Here is a 21,396-nt window from a genome sequence, read left to right on the forward strand (position 1 = left end):
TGTTTCTCACTTACAAAGAAGCAGCTTGTCAAAAGTGCTCTCTCACAGCTGGAATATGAATGCAGACTGCTAATGTTTATATTTTAATCTCAAAGGCTGGTGGAAAGTGTTCTGCAGATGACAGAGGTGTCATGAAAAAAAGACTAATGTCCTTGCATGGTGGTGCTCTGTGTCTGCAGCTGCTGACTCCACATTTAAATTTGCACTGCTACTTGACTTTTGGCGTGGTTGCATATCATGACAAAGCAGTCAAAACAAGTAAGCGTTGTTTAATGTTAAAAGTGTTACCGTGCATATTTTGCAGGGTTGTACTTACAATCACCTCCACCGTGACAGGGACGGTGCTGTTGAGGGCGGGGTTTCCTCCATCTTTAGCCATCACTGTCAGGTAGACCATCCCTTTGGGAACTTGCTCATAATCCAGAGGCCTGGTCACACTGATGACTGATGGAAGGAGAGGTAGAAATAGAAAGTGGGATTTTGGGCTATTTATGTTTACCTTCGACCTGCAACAGCGTAATATTTTAGCAAATGGTATGGTAACCAAAATAAACCTGGAATTACATTTTTTTATACAAATTAAAATCAGAGGTTTAAATGTTTTTTTTAGTCTCTCTCTAATTAAATCCAGTCTATTTAACAATGTTGTAAGAACTGAGTGAAGGAGTATGGAAATAAGGATTACAAATGTAAGAACTAAACTCATTTCAGTGGTGGATGACTCAGACTTTTCTCTGCGTTCATCATATTTGTAAAACATTTTCTAAATCCAGATTCAGCATTTTAATTTGTTATACATAACCTTATTTATGACCATATCAAATCTAACATACAATTTATTGAAAAACACTCGTTTTATTGGGGAAACCAAATGACCATCTTCTTCGGGGGACATTGAAAACAATCACTGATATGAGTTATACAAATGAACTCGTTTAAACATCCTTATCCAGATATAAATGAAAGATTGTGGACAGTTTCCAAAATGTGAGAGTACCTGCGTAGCCCTCCACCATGACGATGCTGAAGTAACTGAGGAAGGCCGAGGCTGAAGTGATGGTGTATGTCAGGAAGTTGTTGGGTGGAGAATCGTCATCTGTAGCCTGTGGGGTGGGCAGAGAGTTTTGAGTGAGACATGAGGAAAGGCAGTGTAAGGGGACAGATGCTGCAGTAGACAGTGTTAATATCTATATGTGTACGTTCGTACAGCATGTGAGCATGTGAGTCCGTGCATATGTGTGGAGCCAGGAAGCTGTCAGTTAGTAGCGGCATGTTGTTGGACAGATTAAAGCTGATTCTGGCTATTAGTGGCGCGGGCGTCAATGCTGGAGGAACACCAACCGAGAGGAGACAAGCTAAGCATGGCAGAGGACAGATGAAGCTATGCTTTTGTGGGGCTAATCCACAACAACATCAACAACAATAATGACACCCCCTCATTATTCTGGATCTGGCAGGAACTTGAACATGAGTCCTCCGGCTGTGCGGAGAGTCTACTGGGCCTCACTGGCATCATTAAAGGCTGGACAGGTTGTCAGAAACACTCACTTGTATCTCACCACAACACGCATATCTCTACTCTCTGATGTCATGCCAAAGTGTTGAGTAAGCAATACCTTTCTTCCCCCACAACTTCCTAAACTGTGGCTTTTCTCTTCCAGACTGCCTTCCTATATCCAATTTCAACAAATAGTCTCATATTTGACGGTCCTTTACCGCTAAGGTAAGAGGAGTTAGGGGGCAACGAATCCAATAGGCGAGGAAGAAAAGGAATAAGAAGTGGGGAGAAAATGAAATTTGTTTTAGCTGTTAGAAAGCATTAGGACCGTAAAAGAAGGATTTGTTTCTATAAAGAATAAAGCAAAGGCACTTTCTTGCTTTATCTCTCAACACATCCTCTACTTCTATCAATATCAGTATTTTCCCTCCTGCTCTCTTTGGTTTCCAGAGTATATGTGTGTGTTTGTGTGTATTAGCTTCAAGGGAAAATCGCTGACACAGAATTGTGCGACTGGCTTCCCTGGTCCTCTCGGGCGGCGTATTAATATCAGCAGCGTTTAAGGTTAGCTCAGACTAATCAAACACAGTGAGCCAAGCATTGAGCCCAGTCATCAGCTCAGCTCCCACAATGCAAAGGCAAGCGCCAGAGTGCAGCGTGGCGGGGTAAGCCACTGCTATACCCGCTGCCACGAGGGGCTTAATAGTCTTTCTCTCCGGGGCGCAATCAAAAGAAACGCTGAGCCATTAGTTACCATTGTGCCTGTGTACCTCTGCCTTTTGTTTGGCAGTGACTGATGGCCAACACACCGCGCTGACCTGTTCTTCTTGGATACAGCGCACACAAACACACTGCTGCATGAACATAGTAACACAGAGAGAACAAATGGAAGGAGGGCAGCAAAGCCTGTACTGTACATGTGAATGTGTACAAACTTTATTATTGCAGGCACCTTTGACTTTCTGCAGTTTGCTATACCTATTAATGTGCATGAGTGTATTTTTAAATGCAGTTTAGAGCGGTTTCATAAAGGAAATATTTTCTTTCTACCAAACTTCCCCCACCGTTAAGGACAGATTTGCATCCATGAGTAGTTGGATGCTTCGTAGTGAACTTCGTTTGTGTAACTTGCTGCAGTTAAATACCATCATACTATGTGCAATATGTGCTATATGTGCAATATATACATTATATACATAAGCCATTAATAACTGTGTAATATATACCTGGCTGCTAAATCCTAAGAACTGTTACAGGATTTGTATTTTGGAAAGTATTTTTCTTTTACTTTTATTTTTTAGATTATATTTTTATTATATCATAACTTAGTACTTTTTTCTCAACATAGGTAACATTAAGCTGTCTGTGTCTTTCCTGCTGTAACGATGCAAATTTCCCCTCTGTGGGACTAATAAAGGTATTCTGAAACAGTTGGCGGGAGAAGTTTGATCAAAAGAAAACAAAAACAAGGTCTGTGGATTATCTTGAGTAACAGGGTAATCATTTCTAAGAAGAGACATTGCTCTTGAATGTTTTTGAATCTTGAAAACCACCATATACTCAAGATAAGAAGGATATTCTTTTCCCCAAATTGGGTTGAACTGTCCCTTTAAATCAATAAAAAAAGAATGTTTGTCTAGAAATGTCGTACATTTATTTTGGTCTGTTATTATTGTTTATACTGGTCTTAAGGTGACGGTCACAGGGCTATGTTCACAGGGTATATTACATCCACTATAAACAGGTCAGATAACTGCTGAGTAACAAGGGTAGTCTGAGCCTTTGTCTGAGCTTGTTTTAAACCCGCCTCACCCTGACGCGTGCCACCGGCTGGACGGCCTGTTCGTTCTCTCTCAGGGAGCCCACGTACGCCTCCTTCTGGAAGAGCGGAGGGTTGTCATTGACATCCAAAACGTTAATACGGATCCTTCCCGTTGTTTCTTCACCGCCGCCGTCCCTCGCCAGAATGGTCAGCGTGAAGCGCCGCATCAGCTCGTAATCCAGAGCGGCCCGCAGGACGACCCAGCCTGTCTCATCGTCCACGGAAAACCTGCGAGACGCAAATAAGAGGAAATTAGAGACAGGCGATTAAAAAAGACTATGTGGAGGGTTGTGATGAGATGTTTTTGTCATTGTAACTTAATACTTTAATGTAATGCTATTGCCATCAAAAGAGACTTTTCTGAAATTGGTCCCATTTTACACACTACCTCCTTCTTTCTCTAGCTGTGTCTCTACCATCTTAAGTAAGAATGCTCAGTAATGGGAGACAGGGAAACAAAAATGTAAACAGCCAAACCATAGACTATATATATAAAGGGCCAAACTGATTGTGTTCTTTTTTTCGAAAGATAATGAAGAACAGAATACGTGATTGTGTATTTCTCTGTGTGTGTGTTTCGGTAAATGTGTGGCACGAAGAGAGAAGGCACAGAGAATAACGCCAGCCATCATTGTAGCTCAGCTGTCTCTGGCGAGGCTGTGAGGTAAGAATTGTGCGGTATAATTGTTCACTAGTGGCCAAATAAATGAAAAATTAATGTGAGCGTGTGTTTGTGTGGACTGTTTAAGAGCATGTAGCCGTGTCTTACTGGTCTGGCTCGTCACTGAAGTAGTAACGCACAATCCCAAAAGTGCCTGCATCTCCGTCTGTTGCCTGAAAGACACGAAAAAATGAAATGTTTATCATTATTATCTTGTACGTTTTTACAGCACATCCATATTGTGTTTCTCATTCCGATTTAGATTTTTATTTTTGTGAGAGATGCTGCAGCACAGTCAGTATAAGAAAAATAAAGCACTTTTTGAAAATGTAAAGCATGTAAACACGTGATAGTAGAGCACAAAATACAAATATGAAACCTGAAAATGAGCATAATAGGGCCCCTTATTCAAGTTTTGTGTTAAATGTTAATTGTGAGTAGCTGTCTTCAAAGGCTAATGTAACCATTGAAAAACAAAGTTGTTCTTGCAACTTCACAGTATTTGTTTGTAGATCTTAACCTAAGTTTATACTGTAAAGTTAAAACGTTAAATATCCAAAGGTTAAAAGGTAGCATATGCACAGATGGGGAAATTGATTTGAGTCCACTTTTTACCTTTGGGTGTGCCTGTGTGTATGTGTTCCTAACTACCATGTCTTTAATGACATAATATAGACTAACAGTTATCATACGTAAGAATAGCATAACATCCTGTTTCCCAAATGTCTCACTCCAACAGCTGTCACTTAATGTACCACTTTATGATAAAACATGCAAGACATTGCCTCCTCACTCGGAGGTGTTGATTGGATGTAATCTGATAACGATCTACGTGGCGCCTGAAAAAGCAGCAACAACTGCTGTCGCATGTTTTGCAGATAAAAATGGTGTCAATGCAATGCAACATAAAGAGCAACACTTCCAGGAATCTTGTACTTTATGAAACCTCAATCTGTCTTTGTAAGCACATGCCTGCGCCTGTGCACCGTGCACCGCGCACCGACACGCGGCCTGTTGTGTCGCGGCTGATGGATCGTGGCTGGAGAAGCTGTTGTAATAGAGTTTCACTTGAGTGGCTCTGCAGTCAGTTGAAGGGCCAAACTGGAACGTGTCTGCAGCCTGCTCTGTCAACCACGGTGCTGGGCACTGTGATTCACTGATGCCCTGATACCGACCTTATTATGTAGGCTTGTGTGTGTTTGTGTGTGTGTGTGTAGGGTATGTGAGTGTTTGCATGTGGCTGTGAATGATAGAAGCCTGATGTGATCTATATTCACCAATACCTGTAGGTCAAAAGGTGTGCTCTTTGTATGCCTGTGGATGCATGTCAATCTGTTAGGAATTATCTTTGCATTTCAAATTGAACGCCTTTATGGTTATGTGTGTTTGTGTGTCCCCATTTCGAATGCCTCCCACAGATGGAACAACGGCTGGAGCTATCAATGTGTTTTTTCCTCCTCAGACTTACACCATGCTGTTTAGCTCAAGCCCGTAATTTCAGAGAGCTCCCACTACATCGTCCTGTACGGCCAATCGATGGTTCTTTTTAATGTCCAAACGGCCCTCACTTTGTTGTCAAGTGCACTGAAGCACATCTTGAGTAGAAAGTGGGACACTAACTACATGTGAGGTGTTTGGGACTCCAGTCAGGTTCTTACATTAACCTTTGAGTTTTTATCTGTCATGTCTCGATGACCTCATCATTTAATGCCACTCAATTGCTTCGCCCCCTCTCTTTTTGCATTCCTTTCCCATCCCCCTCCTTCTTTATCTTTGCCTTTCTGTCTTTACCTCACTTTCCTCCCTGCATCCCGAGCTCCGCCTCTTCCTCCTCTGTCTCCCCTCTCCTCTACATATCTCCCTTAGCACACTCTTCTCCCTCGACGCCTCCCTCCCTCCCTCCTTTGCTCCCTCTCTCCCAGGTGAGTGACAGGCCCATAAGTGCTCCAATGATAGCGGCGCGGGTGTTAGCGTGACAGCTATCGAGGCGGTGACAGGAGCCTGGGAGCTCATGAAGCCACTGATTCTGCGGCCGAGCCACTTTCACCATGACGACAGACCGAGAGAAGGAGAGTGAGACAGACTGAGACGATAGACACCCCACCCCCCCTAATCATTTTTGCCAACTGCTTGCCAAAAACCTTTAACTTTAGACGCAGAAGGCCCGAAGCAGATGAATGGTAGAGATTGGTTTGTGTAGGGATTTGAACTAACTTAAAGACCATGGGCCCAGATCCATGACACCAGGGTATTATGCATTTGTTCCCCATCGACATGAGAGCTTCAACTTTTTTTTTTCACCTGGGGAGTTGGAGGTGACGGAAAAGTTGGCGAGGTGGAGAGCACAGGGAGAGTGTGAGTGTACGACTTAATGAGGAAAGAAAAGCGACGTGGTAATAAAGCTGGGCAATGTGCCTGACTAATGTGTCTAATAACCTCACACCTACCTAACCTAAATGACAACAAGCATTTCAATTACTGCAATGTTTTTGCTGGAATAAATAGTTTCATGCCAAATAGGTATAGCTGATGGATTCATAAAGCCAAAGTAACTGAAAGAATACCAAATAAAGTATGGAGGATGCACATTGTCATTGACTAATATGATACAACACCCTGGTGATTGATGACCTGCTCTCTTGTCCAGATGCACAGCGATAATACACTGGCAGTACATCAGGTATCAGTGTCAGTGTTCAAAATCCAAACTAAGTTGTCAAGGTGTTTATGCCCAAAGAGTCAGGGCTCTGCTGATTGCCAATATAAAGTCGGCAAACCCTAGGGTCCTCAGGCAGTAACTACAAAAGAGAAATTTGTTCTCAGTTGACCAGTTTGGTTAAATGATGTGTTTCCTACCTTCAGAGAGGTAAAGCCAGCAGGCAAACACTGTGTGTGTGTGTGTGTGTACATGTCTGTATATATTTTGTTGTACCAGTATACTAGTGTGCTCAATTTTGTGTGTGCATGCCTGTTTATGCAAGTGTGAAAGTTTGAGTGCTATGATTGGAGCATTATGGTGTGCAAAATGTAGTGTGTATAGGTTTGTGTGTATGTAACATGGACACACATGAACAGAGATGCACCCTGTGTCATGATAAAGTCAGTCTTTGGGTAAATATGCACCCCAACCATTTACAGTATAAACTTCTATTATCACACTCAATTGTCGCAGAAATGAGACCTTCCCTTCGTATGGCGTGAGAAAGACAGGGGTAGTGTGTGTGCCTGTGTGTGGGTGTGTGGGTGTGTGTCTGTGTGTGGGTGTGTGCCTGTGTGTGGGTGTGTGTAAACTGGGGTCGGGTTTGAGGGGCTACAGGAGCAGATTATCGGCCCAGCTATCTCTTGGACAGCGATGGGAGGTTAAAGCTGTACAGGCTTCTCTATCGTTAGTGAGCTGGAATTTGAATTGATTGGCTCCTAAAATTGCTTTTTCTGCTGGAGCTTCGAGTGGCATGGAAAAGGAAACCAATTACTGGCTGTCAAAGCCCGCTGTCAACATAGAGATGACCCCCAGTCCAAACACAGACAACCCCCTCTGTCTCAGTGTTGCACACCTAAACACAATCACAAAGAGTAGATAAACACCCGCACAAACACACACACACACACACAGACCAGGACAGTGAAGATGTCCAGTTTCTGGCGTTCATTGTGAGGGGGAGAGGATGATGAGGACACGGTTGTCAGGTTATCTTTTTGAGCTTTGGGTCTTCAGCTGGTTAATAACACTCATGTTGGCTCCTTTAAAGGCTCTCTGTCTCACTCGCTCTCATTTTCTGTATCCATGACAAGATCAATCTTCAGAAAGGCTACACAAGTGGGAAACACTTGGCCTTTAAATGAGCCCTGTCGTGTTATCACTTTGCATACAGTAGTGTTTGTGTGACGCACAAAGCAGAATCATATGACATATTCCATGCTGTATACTTGTGCAGAACAAAGCACCACAACACCTCAGAGATTTGAGGTGAATCCAGAACAACTCAAGCACACCATTTCTCTTCAAATCATGTCCGCTCAGTGCATATTCAAAAAAATATGCAAAAGTGATGAAAAGAGGTTTGTCGTAGATTAAAGGGTCAAGTCAATCTTACAACTATACTTTCATGGCTGTATGTACAATAATCTAATAATTGGTTCCTGTAATTGTTTGTCTTGTCCATACCGCTTGCACAGAGATATTTTCTTAACCATTTCATTGTAAGAGACAGGGATCCAAATCCACAGTTGTTCTGTGCTAAACTGCTTTAAAAACCTTGACTGAAGCTAAAAGGCCTGTAAAGGTTACAGAAGTCTGAGAGAATCAGATGAAGTGGGTCTCTGCTTTTTAAATCTTTTTAAGGTTGCATGGAAAACCTTGCAAGTTGAGTTCTCTAACTCAAACTCCTGAAGCCTCATATTGGCTTCGCCTGGACTTGATCTTAATATATTTAAGATCCAATTCATTGATATACTTAATTCATACAAAGACTGCACTGTTTGTTCTTTTTCTTTGCAATGGAAGAACTCTTTATTGTGAGTTGGACTAGGGGAAACCTTTTCAGCAAACAACATGTTTTGGTCTACACGTGGGTGTTGTTATGACAAATAGTATGTACAGAGGAGAAGTCAACTAAAAGTATGACTGAATGGAAGAGGTGAATGAAGTAATTAAACAAACTTGGGTTTTTAATCCCATAAACCTTTTGGTTGCTGTCCCAATATACACCTGTTAGTATTTCTGTTCAATACTACAGAGGAAGACTGAGAGCAAAGCAGCAGCCTGGGCAAAGCACAGAAACTCTGACACCACTCAGAAGCTATTCAGAGATGTCTCCAATAATCATCACATGTCCTTAACAGGTACTCCTTCAACAAAACCAACGTCCGCATCATTTCCATATCGGACACAAGTAATAATGTCTTTGGCAGAGACAAGATGCAAATGCCCTTACCTAGACCTACTAAGCGCACCTCTAGATGTCTCCCAGCTGTGACCTGGTGCACCTGCGGGGGCTGATGGGAGCTGTGTGTGTTTTTACTGTGAACACTTTAGTGTAATGGCGATGGCGAGCGCACGTTTACGACTGCTTTATTTCTCTAAACCATTAACGAGCAGGTGGGGGTACTCACAGCGACTGCTGCCTGCCGACAGGATTGAACAGTTACTGCTTCTTATTACCTCCTGACCACCCAGACAACGGAGATACAGACAGACAGAAAGAGAGAGGAAGGGAGATGCAACTTTAACTCTGTTTTTAACAATGTATACTTTTGAGAAGGAAGAGTCCAATAAAGTGGAGCGGATTTCTTCACAGCATACCGTGACAGATGCAAGATAAATGCCAGCGTTTGCATGCATATACAGTACAGCCCCTTTATAATGATTGCAACACCATGTGGACCACTGGTAAAAACAGCTGTCACCTTTACAAAAAGAAGAGTGGGGGAGTAGGGAGGGGGGGGGGGGGGGGGGGTGGTGGAGAGAGAGGGGACTGTATTGTGGGCATAAGCTGGAGATAGAGTGTGAGCTGCCAGGGAAAAGGCTTAATGCAGAGCTCTCTGAGGCAGCTTCCCTTTCAAACAGGCCTCGGTCATCACTCCCTCTTTCGCTGTCCCCCTCCTCAACGATGAAGCAACGAGATTAGCACAAGCACAGGGACGATGTAGAGAATGATAAAGAGTGAAGAGTATACTACAGAGACTCGCTGAAAACAGGGGAGAGAACAAAGGAAGCATGTGTGCATGTCCATACATCACAAACTGTGGACTATAGCAATTATGTCTTGACTGTAGTTTTTCAACCATGATTTTTGTGTTTTTCAGACATTTTATGGACAAACTAATGAATTGCAGCCAGTGTGGTTTTAACTGTCATTGTAGAATACCTTTTGGTAATCAATTATGTCTATAAACAGATATCTGAATAGGATTGTAGAATCAGTAGGCAATATGGCAACATTTAGATATCAGAATATATATTTTTAAATGTTTGTATTTGTTATCACATTGTAAAGCAGAGCGGACAACATGCAGCAAAAGGTAAAAGGATGGATTTGAACCTGGTGTGCTGGTGTATGGATTCAGCATTAGTACATGGTTGAAGGCAGGTAAACCGTCAGTGTGGCGCGCATGAGGGGCATGCCACATTTGATGAAATGCTGGAACCCATAGGCTTTTTTTATTCGCTTTAAGTATTTACTGGCTACTTGCAAAACACTCCAATCATACACGGCTTTTCTCAACTCCCACACCATTCTTGCGTCTCAAGTTACTAATCGGACTGTAAGCAATAATCAGGGCACAGAAAGAATACTAAGTATTGGCGGGGATATCAGACAAGTACACCGAAACCGAAGACATTTTGGCCATTGCTCCCAGAGGCTAAATAATCATCAGACCGATTGCTGATGGATCCTGAGATTGATAGAAGAACAGACTCTTCGAGACTCCCCACATTGTTGTTTTCATTGAATTTTGCAATGACACCGCTTACAGAACTCCAATTGAACCAACTTTCAAAGTCCAGGCTTCTCACTGCTCCTAGCTTCGCCTGTTCGTCCACAGCCATGCAGCACCCATTCACACCACGTCTCACAATGTCAGAACAGCCATGATAAGCTCCCCATTATTAACAGTGATGCCGTGTGAGCTACCACATGCAGGACAGAGCCAGGCCTCACCCTTTTCATTACAATAATGAATTATAATTACCGTTGTGACTATTACCCCATAAAGGCCTGTCTAAACAGTGGCAGTGGCGAAACATCCTCCACTCTGTAATTTATAACCTTCTGTTGGAAGCATTTATCATTGCGCCGAAGCTCTAAAACATACAGCATCTGCACAGAGGCCATAAAACACACAGTATTGCATTGCTAGAAGACCCAGTCGACACTAATCCAAGAACGTTGAAGAATGAAAAATGCACCCGATATTACAGATGCAGGACCAACTATAGAGAACAGAAGGTGCAGGCAAACTGTATTTCTGTATGCATATTAGCCCAGTGTATATCCTCTTGAAATATATACATACTCTATAAGGTAGAGCCTTGTGGGCATGAGCTAGATAAAGTGTTAACCAAGCAGAAACAGACAAAAAAACACAGAGGGAATCAATGCAACACCTGAAAACCATTAGCAATCTAATGGTAAAACAGAGAAAGGGGAAAACAACAATAACTGAGGGCATACATTAAATAGGAAATGAAAGAAATCAAATTCTCTCGAACCCAAGGAGAGAAAATCAGAGTGATTCTACTGATACGAGCAGCTGCTGGTGTTTAAAGTCTCCAGGGCGACTGAAAGAGAGGCTGAGAGAGAGAAAAGGACCCAGACAAAAGAGTAAATCACAATAAATATTTATAATGATAAGTAATGCTGCACACCATAAATATTAAACAGTGCTTCTGTGTGTGTGAGTGCGAGAGTGTGTACTCTTATGTTTAGCGTAAGTGTCCACAGGGATGCAGGAGCGGGCACTGAGTAACGCAGAGGCTAACATTGTACATACGCTGTGATCGGATGAGCTATGAATATTAACCAAAACAAAGCATTTCAATTACATTACTGGGTCGCCTGTTTGGCAATTTAAGAAAAAACAGCAACTGGGAACCAACATGCATAATTTCAATTCGCATAGGTAAAGTATTATACAAACATCATACAGACCCCGCCCTCTTTACACACCACCTTCACCACTTGATAAATAAACTGCAAAAAGAATCCTCTAGAAAATAAATACCTTGGTTTGAGAGAAACTATTATCAAGCTCAAGGTTACTGTAAAAGCAGGGGATACAGCTTTATTGTTCCTCTTTGCCTTACAAGGGTCGTCTACTCAGGTTCTGCATTTCGCTTTGAGGAAGTTTGGTCTATTTTTGCGTATTCTTGTATGGTAGTAGTTTTTTATTTATACGTTTTTTTATTATATTATTTATGACTATAAATATATATTATGGATCCAGGAGTAGGTAAAATGCTGCTCCCAAGACCTGTCACGATAATTATGTTATTGACTTGTCTTACAATATATGAATATTCCCTTGATACCATTTAATATGCTCAAACAGAGCTCTACCCATTGGTCCAACAAGCCGTTTAGGACAGAGTGAATACACATACTATACAGAGATGCTGTATGAGAAACTCTGTGTTTAGTGTCCTGTCTGTCTGTAACTTTGTGTGGTAGTGTTACCACTGACAGGTCTCTCTTGCAAATGAGACCTTGTGTCTCAATGAGATTTTACACCTGTATAAATAAAGGCTAAATAAAAAAATAAAAAAATGTGATTTTGGAAAATTGCACAGTATAAATCTATTTTAGTATACCTCAACAATGGAATTATGATCAGTAGAAATGGCCATGACATGGAACCGGCTTAGCCCCGGCCCAATTTAACCCTTGGGTACAACGGAGCTGATCCAGATTTGCGTAATATCGGAAATGTGGGCTGGCTTACACCACGGCCCTATCAGAAACGTTGCTGTATCAGAAACAATGCGCAGCGTGTTTTGGACATAATATGGTCTTTGTTTACAGCAAGCATCGCTAACACTCAGAGCTAACGCAGTACTGGAGAGAGTATGTGTAAAAAAGCCGGATATAGATAGAAAAGTTACTCACTATGTGGTAAACCCGCAAGAGAAAAAGCATTTGAGCTCCAGACTGTTTCAGAAATAATCCTTGATGTGGTTTGGAACATGATGGCGTTTAATCACGGCAGGGTTTAGCTGAGAATCTCGGTAGAATTCTCCTGCATGAGCTCCCCCCCCTTTTTCTTTTTTTTTTAAAGCTACGGACCCAGAATCAGCAGTTCTCTAACAGGGCTGAAATAGAGGGGTATGAGGGATGGCTAGAATGGGTGATCTGTTTGGTATTTTGAGCAAAACACTTAAAGGTGGGGTAGGTAAGTTTGAGAAACCGGCTCGAGATACACTTTTTGTTATATTCCATGGAATGCTCTTAACATCCCGATAGCAATAAATATCTTAAGTGCTTTGACAAAAAATCCATAAAAAAATGTCATCTGTGGAAGCCGTAATACTGTAAAAAGTACGACCAATCATTTTTAGCCGGCCCGGCTATACAATAACTGGATGGCCTACCTGCCTGTCAGCCTTCCATCTGTGCACAAACTTATCTCGTGCCCTCATTGGTCATGTGCGCGTCCGTGTGTGTTGGAGGAGGGGCTCTGTAAGGAAGTGGCAGATTTTTTCCGGCTGTGTATTTTCAAATTCTAGCACACTCGAGCTGGTTTCTCCAAAATTACCTACCCCACCTTTAATAGACATGTATTTATACTTTATATGCCTAAAAGTAGTATAATAGGAGACCTCTAAGGCAGATGGAAGCAGCTAGCTTGGGGCTGTCTCAAGCTAAAAGGAAACCCATCTTATGTACAACCATTCAAGCTGTCTTAAATAAGCACACAACTGCAATATAAACACAAGTTGATTGATTTACAGGAAGTTATGCGTTAAGCTATTTCTTACACAGTAACTTCCTAGAATATTGTGGTAACTTTTAGGGTAAAGAGTTCATTTATAAGCTTTACTGTAGCTGTGCATTGGGATATATTTTTGAGCTTTTGAATCTAGCTGTTACCCACTGCTTCTGGTCTTTATGATACAATCAATCAATCAACAACTTTATTAATCCCGCAAGGGGCAATTGGTTATGAGCAGCAGCTTATGTCATGTACACAGGCAGGAACATACAGGAAGAAAACACACAGATACACCCGGGAGCACAGATGTGGATCATTCCAATTTACACTATAAATAGTTCATAGCATCACAATACATGATGATACATAAGCAAACAGCCCTGTTCGGGGTCACCAGCAAAGCCCTGGACAGGCTCCAGTACGTCCAGAACTCTGCAGCGAGGCTCCTCACCCACACTAAGCCCTGGCAACACATCACCCCCACCCTAATCCACCTTCACTGGCTTCCGGTCAAGTCACGCATCCAGTACAAACTCCTCCTGCTAACATACAAATCTCTCCACTCCCTAGCCCCTGCATACATCGCTGACCTCCTTCAGCCCTACACCCTCTCTCGTCAGCTGCGGTCCTCCGACAAAGGGCTGCTCTCCATCCAGCGCTCCAAGTTGAAAACCTTTGGCAACAGAGCCTTCAGTGTCGCAGCCCCCACCCTCTGGAATGCTCTCCCCTCTGCTATCAGGAATGCCGACTCTCTGGACACTTTCAAACAACAACTCAAACAACATCTGTTCACTCAGGCCTTTGGCCTCAGCTAAAATGCATTACCCAGCAACCTGTTCTTTTTCAACCTGTGTATCTGTGTGACTATTATTATTTTGTTGTTTTGTTTCCCATTGTAAAGCGTCCTTGGGTTTCTTGAAAGGCGCTATAAAAATTGAAATTATTATTATTAGCCCATGTCTGTAGCTTATTGCATGAGGGTGATGTGACTGGTATCAATATTCTATTTCAACTCAGCAAGAAAGCAAATAAGAATGTTTCCCAGAAATGTATCATTAGTATTTCAATGCATTCATTTGTGAATTGAGGCTTGGCCCGGCCACCTTGAGAGATTCACAATAAAACCGCTCTTATCCTGTTTGGTGCTAAAACATAATTTGGCCACCATCTGTTGAACCTCACAGCCATCCGAGAGGAGCACCGGGAGGCAAGTTTCAGTCCAACAATCAGGTTATATTGTCAAGCCTTGAGTCGTTCACTGCACTTAAACAAGCAGACAGTTTGAACTGCTGCAAGAGAATGAGAGAGCAGGTGCACAGAGAATCAGAACATGAAAGGGGCCAGCACTTAAAAGCCCAGTACAGTTTCAATGGAGCTGTGATATGAAGTTCAGAATGTAATGAATCAGCTTGAGTTAAGTGCAAATGTAATTCAAGTTGTGCAACAAATGACCTGTTGTTAGGCAAGGCAAGGCAAGTTTATTTATATAGCACCTTTCAACACAAGAATGAAAGACATTAAGAAAACGGCATTTCAAATCAGTCATTAAAAAGCAAAGATAACAAAATAACCATTAAAATAAAAAATACATGGATAAAAGTTACAGTGCAGTTTAAGATATGAATAGTTCAATTAAAAGCAGCAGCAAAAAGAAAAGTCTTCAGCCTGGATTTAAAAGTAGTAAGAGTTAGGGGCAACATGTATTCATTTTGTCATAATTAACACTTCTACTCCAAATGCTTTTCTGCACTTGGGCACAGCATCATACTGTGTACTTAACAGTGGGGTGATGGACAGGTTAAGTATTATTTAACCTGGTGCTTAGTGGAAGAAGTGGGTGGAAAAGTGCTCTTGCACAAGGCTCATTACATTTCTGTACTTTATACTTTAAAATACATATAATTCAAACTTATATACGGTTTCTACTTCTGCCTGCACAATCTGAAAACCAGCAGTTTGATGGATTTGTTCTGTTCTTTACATTATGGGTTATTTTACACAATAAATGGATGCAATGTCCATTCTAAAATAAATACCTAATTATTAGCACAAACACGAGTGCGGCGGTCGTGGCTTGTTTGATCAGACTGCAGCATATAAATAAACAGTCTCTGCTATTTCCAATGGATTACAACCGTTGTAACGTGCCGTCTAAATTACTAATGAACTAAATTATGACAAACCCACAAGAATAAACAAGTCTGTTCAAACATATTATTGTCCACAAACAACAACACATACATAGTAAATGGTAATCTTATGGAGTAAGGCCTACAATAACGAATATATTTGACATGTGTTGACCTTGAGATTGTTGTACATGTACTATTGAGGCTGTGTGTCTAATTGTATTTTTCTTAGAAAAGCTAGCTCAGTAAGGGAAACCTCTGTTTTGTCTCTATGTGTTTTGTCTCCAAGGGCTTTATTGCTTCTGTTGTGTGTTTGTGCGTGGATGAGAATATCTAAACCTTCATCTAACAGTGTGTGTATATATATTTGTGCTGCCATCCATGTCAGTGCAGCCCTCACCGAGAGGCGTCACATCTCATTCTATTTACAGCCTATTCACCCTCTACAGCCAGCAATCAGGATTCCACAGCGGGCTGCGCGCTCCAGCACAAGGCCAACATCAGCCAGACTTATCGGATATTAGACTGCCCTGCAATCTCCGTTTCATGAGCAGCCAGTCTATAAACACTATTGATTTTCACACTTTGCTTTTTGCACTTGTATCTAGTGGATTGTGGGCGTTCTGTCACAGGAATGGCTGGTAATGAATATTTATGCAGAATTATAGGGAGATATTTAGGGGGGGCTCAAAGACAGTTCAACTGTGAAACACAAGGTACAATAACAGACCTGGAGGGAATTAATAATAAAAAAAGTTTGAATATAATTATTTAGCACTTTTCTAATGGGATCAGTTTTAATGGAGGTTGTCCTGATATTATTATCGACATCTGTAACATTAATTCAATATGAAAACAAAGAGATTTTTAAGCTACTCTGATAAAAGTGGTCCAGTTTTAACTTATATTTCTTAAATATAATTTTTAGTAAATAGTTATTAAGTTAATGAGTCAAATTGTTGAATACTTTATGTCAGAGTTAAAAGTAGCCTTTTGAGGTAATCATTTAAATCCTGTTATTCTCTTTACATACACAGAAAGCAATTACACTTCCTTAAAATGATGAATAAATTACTTCATGAAGAATGAAGTAATTTAGCTTGAATTGAGGACTTTTTGACTATTTTGTGGATCATTTAACCTTTAATACCTAAGTGGAACTCACTATTGTATTGGCAGTAAATATTTAATTCTGCTGTTTAGTGAATTTGCATAATTATTCAGAAGAGACCAAGACACAGTTGAGCCACAGATTGTCTTTAAAGTCTAAAATATGCTTTAGTTGCCAACATGGTAATTCAGTGTCCCAAATGCACAGGATCCCAGCATTAGCTAACAGTGACACGGTGCAGTTGGTGACGGAGTTTTTCATCTGTATTTATTCCCCATTTTCTCTGAGACGGCCTAGCTGGTGTCACCATAAATCACAACTCATATGATGAAATCTCCGGAGAGCACTGGGTCACATGGCGTAACAAACAAGCCAAGATTTCATTCCCAATAAAACAAGCCCCATAAAAAGTTACTAGTACCAGCCAGTTTTATTGGAATGCATTTGGATTCCAGTTAAATATCTCTCCAGGAACAAATCAAAGCTCCACTGAGTGTTTTTTTTCTAAGACACTTACCAGGATCCGCAGCAGTGAGGTTCCAGGGGGGGTGTTTTCAGGGAGGCTGATGTTGTACAGCGGCTTACTGAAGATGGGACGGTTGTCGTTCTCATTGATCAGTTCAATAAAGATACGAGCAAAACCCACATGGTCGGACATGGACTCATTGGCGAAAAGCTGAGGAGAGACAACAAGGAGTATAATACAAAATTAACAAAACTTCTTAGATATTCAACTCAAAATGCACAGATTTAAGACACGTTTACAGTATATAAATGAAATATTTCAATTTTTTTGGGGGCATTATCGGAAACGATTCTGATCATAATGCTGTGGCGCCAAAGAAGTCACTGATTTGTTTAAGATTTGTAGATTTTAAATCACACACAGAGCAGGGCACCCCCTTCTGTAAACCACTCGGGGAAATTGAGGTAATAAAATACCAATTTCCCTGTTCAAAACAAGTCTGCAGTGATGTGAATTTGATATGGCCCCAGTCTTTGTCCAAACAAATAAAAAAAAGGAAACTACATTCAGTCTTTCATTAAAGGGCACTCTGACAGAAAGACAATGGATCTGCTTTGTTGCCGACTAAAACAGTTAATGCTTGAATGTTGTCTTCTCATATTCCTCTTCACTTCTCTTCACAAAACTCATCCGTTATACATTTACATTGATAAGCTACAACTCTTAGAAACATAAGCTAGAAAGCTGGTGGTGGGGGGTTTATGTCTCAAACTGAATGTTTCTTGTCAAAGTCTGGGAATGGAGTCCACCCCAGCATTCTCTCTGAAAACATGTACTTTTCAAACTCACTGAGAAGCTGTAGCTGCGGATGTTTTCGAAGTCTAGCGGCACGGCCACCCTCATTCTGATGTCAGCACGCCCCTGCACCGCCGTGGGCGAGATGGTGAAGTACTCTGAATTGTTTCCTGTCAGAAACACCTGGAACATGCTGTTCACCCCCTGCCATAAAGAACAAGAGACAGGTGAGTGTAGGAAAAACGGATAGAAAAAGGGCTTGTTAAGAGAGTGATATATTCTTTGTGCAAAATACTGAAGAATATCTGAGTTTTTATGAATTATTAGCGGACAAAAGAAAGGTATCAGAAAGGTACAGATATTGAATACAAGTTCATGACATTCATCTGTTTGCATCTCACATATTCATTTAAATTAACAATAAGCAGTATTATTTTTCACTGTACAGTAATTTCATTTGTATTTTCCGCTCATCTTATTCTATTTGACATGTTTATATATTTCACTTCTCCTGCATTACTTGCACATAAGTCTTGGAACATTCTCTTGCACCGTTTTATTTCTACTCTGTTTCTTCTTGCACTATTTGTACTATTTCTAATTTGCATTATTGTCTACGTTGTATATATTTATGTTGCATTGTTGGGAGGAGCCTCGGACTTAAGATTTGTATTGCCATTACAACACTGTAGCTACTGTGCATATGGCAATAAAGCCTTTGAATCTTGAATCTTGAAGCAACGATTGATCCAATTAAATTCTTAATCCCACATAAGTTTAAGATATCAAGCATTTAGATGACTGTTGTTGGTTACAAGCAAGAGGTTAAAGGTCAGGCTAGTGTGTCCCGACTATTTCCCGATTAAAAAAACTCACCATATGATAAAGAAGAGCTCGGGAAAACAATGTTTTAGAGAGATGTGCACATGTAAGAGAGACTTTTTGAAAGAGAGTGGCAGAGCAAGCGTAAAGTAAAAGGGTATTGTTTTGTGTGTTGGTGTCTGAGTGTGTGTGTGACCAAAGAACGTTGATGGATACGACTAATGAAAGTGGCGGACACTACAGCGCGCTGTGGTACACTGCTGTGATGCTAAGAGACAAGATAACTGCAGCCTCAGCAGGGGAGCGGGCTCCATTCACTCTAATCAGCTGTGCTCAAGATGTTTCTTTTCTATCAGTGCATCTCTTCACAATACATCCCCCATCACTCGATTTCCCACAGTCACCTAGCACTCTACCTGTTAGGCACCTCAGCTTTTTGAGCCTTCTGCCTATGCAACATACGCTGGTAAAGCATACAGTTTACACCATACCATATGTTGCCTGTTCCCATTAGTATGAGAATGCTGCTGCTAAACAAATAACCCTCTGTTTCTTGAGAACAAGTCAATAACAGAAACCATCAAATGTGTGACAAAATGGATATGACAAAGTAAGACAGCACAGGAATCAAATAGTAGTCCATAACAAGTTCATCTAGCCTCATCTGAATGATTATTAATCTGTCTCCACTACATTAAGACTGCACTGTACCGTTTCACATTATGTAAATGAGGCTTTGAGTGCGACATGGAGTAAATCCCCATGCACTGCCCACAGCGCTGATCACATGTCCGACTGGGTTGATTACCCAGCCAGTGAAAAGGGTCGAAACCATGTGCTTTAATCATCTTTGTGTGTGTTTTATGAGAGAAAAGGCGATGATGAGATCCCTGGTGACAGCCATGACTATCTGCCTCAATACAGATGCATAGGTCCATGTTTGGTTTCAGGCTTAAAAATACTGTATGTTGACAAAGACAATGTGTCTTAAAGCAGGAAGCGATATAAGGACAACATAATATCCTCTTATTTGTGTTCTTTTTTCGTCAGTACCCATACTTTGGATTGATCAATGTTTCCTTATTTTGGCTCTTCTCTCTTTAAGGATGATAAGTAAAACACATCTTGTTTTCATGTTCTTGCTTTAAGATGCATTGGCTTCATATTGCTCTTTGATGCTTTTTTAATTCCTTGTCACAATCCCATGTTCAAGTTTATTTAACAGTGCTTCAATTTCACTAATTAGAAATTCTTCTTCCTTCAGCCTTTCTTTGCCACAGTATTTTAAGATGGCACAATACCTGCCCATATATAGTAATTAAAGGTTGGTTACATATGCTTATAACAAAACAATTGATTATATTCATAATTCAGCTCACCTGAGTAAGAGCAGATGTGGAAGGATATGAATGTTTTGACTCACTTTTTTTCTAAATAAAAAACCAAATTGCTAACTTAAATGTTAATTGTATGTATATTATGTGTTGATTCAATAGATATACTCTATAGATATATATCATGCACTATTGATATGTATACATTTACTATTTGGGAATTTCCTATTTAATATTACTTTTAATTAATGTGCAATGCCTTATATTCATGCATGCTGCAAAGTGGGATCAATACAGTATATCAAATCAAATCTAAAATAAATAAATAAATAAGTGATGCTGTAGGAGGCCGTATATTACATTATATGAGGGAAGGCTAGTTTTATTATATTCGTGGTAATATGAAATTATAAATAACCTCTAAAGAAGACCTGTAATATTAACCTTCTCTTCTCAAAAAACCTTGCAGTGCAAAGGCATCGTGGGGGTCAACATAGCATCACAGTCGTGAGAAGCTTGTGGCTGTCTAGAGCTGAGAAAACCTCTTTAGAGCCTGCCTGTCTTTATATATCAAGCTGCAGGGCGGCCAATCACGCAGCCATTGCGACAGACAGAGGAAGACGAGTGCGGTGGTCGATTGGCATTATGCTGGCGGTTGAAATAGCCCCCTTGTTTTTGTTTTCATCTCTGGGAAAACCATTGTGGCTGATGACTCCTATTTAAAAGACCATCCAATATGCAGGGATGTCACCTCAAACTGCCCATAAACGTAATTGCCCGTCCATTTGCTTCTGCCTTTAGAAGCCCCCAATAAAAGCACCCTGTCAGACACGCCACAAAGTTTAGTGACAAGTTCCAGCGGCAAAAGTTGTATAGATGCTAACAGAGCAGAAGAGGATATGAAGGGAGCGGCAGACAGGGAGAGAGGTAACTACCACTTGTGTCATAGTCAAAGAAATGAAACGTCTGCCTGTAATCCCTCACACTTGGAGAAAGTGAGATTAAAGCAAAAGTGTAGCCGAGTGTGAACGTGTGTGTGTGTATCGGCACTGACATGCAGGTTTAAGGGCTCAAAACAGCAATACAATACTGCGAGACCAAAAAATGTCTCATAGATTTTACAACCTGGAACGGATGTATGTCTGGCATTGTGGTGAACTGCAATGCAATGCAAAACAGGTGGAATGCAGTATTTTCTTTTTTTAAAGTCTGCATTTTACATTTTGGTGTGCAATCATCTCTTTGAGCTCGTCCTGATTGGTTAAATGATAGCAAAAAGCAGTTTGCTGTGGCTGCTTAAGGACTGGTTCTGAGTGAGTGCCTTCTAAG

At 41.0% G+C, this 21,396-nt stretch overlaps 1 protein-coding gene across 1 annotated transcript in view; it reads right to left on the bottom strand.

The window, feature by feature from the left end:
• cdh23 (cadherin-related 23) overlaps positions 1–21,396 on the bottom strand; it is a 185,371-nt gene that overhangs the window by 56,605 nt on the left and 107,370 nt on the right. The window contains 6 exon segments of the mRNA XM_034152488.1: positions 317–444; positions 998–1,103; positions 3,311–3,548; positions 4,090–4,154; positions 17,168–17,326; positions 17,966–18,115. Coding sequence (XP_034008379.1) covers positions 317–444; positions 998–1,103; positions 3,311–3,548; positions 4,090–4,154; positions 17,168–17,326; positions 17,966–18,115 — 846 coding nt within the window.

The sequence above is a fragment of the Trematomus bernacchii genome, unplaced genomic scaffold (genome assembly GCF_902827165.1).
Source record: "Trematomus bernacchii unplaced genomic scaffold, fTreBer1.1, whole genome shotgun sequence".
Classification (NCBI taxonomy): Eukaryota; Metazoa; Chordata; class Actinopteri; order Perciformes; family Nototheniidae; genus Trematomus; species Trematomus bernacchii.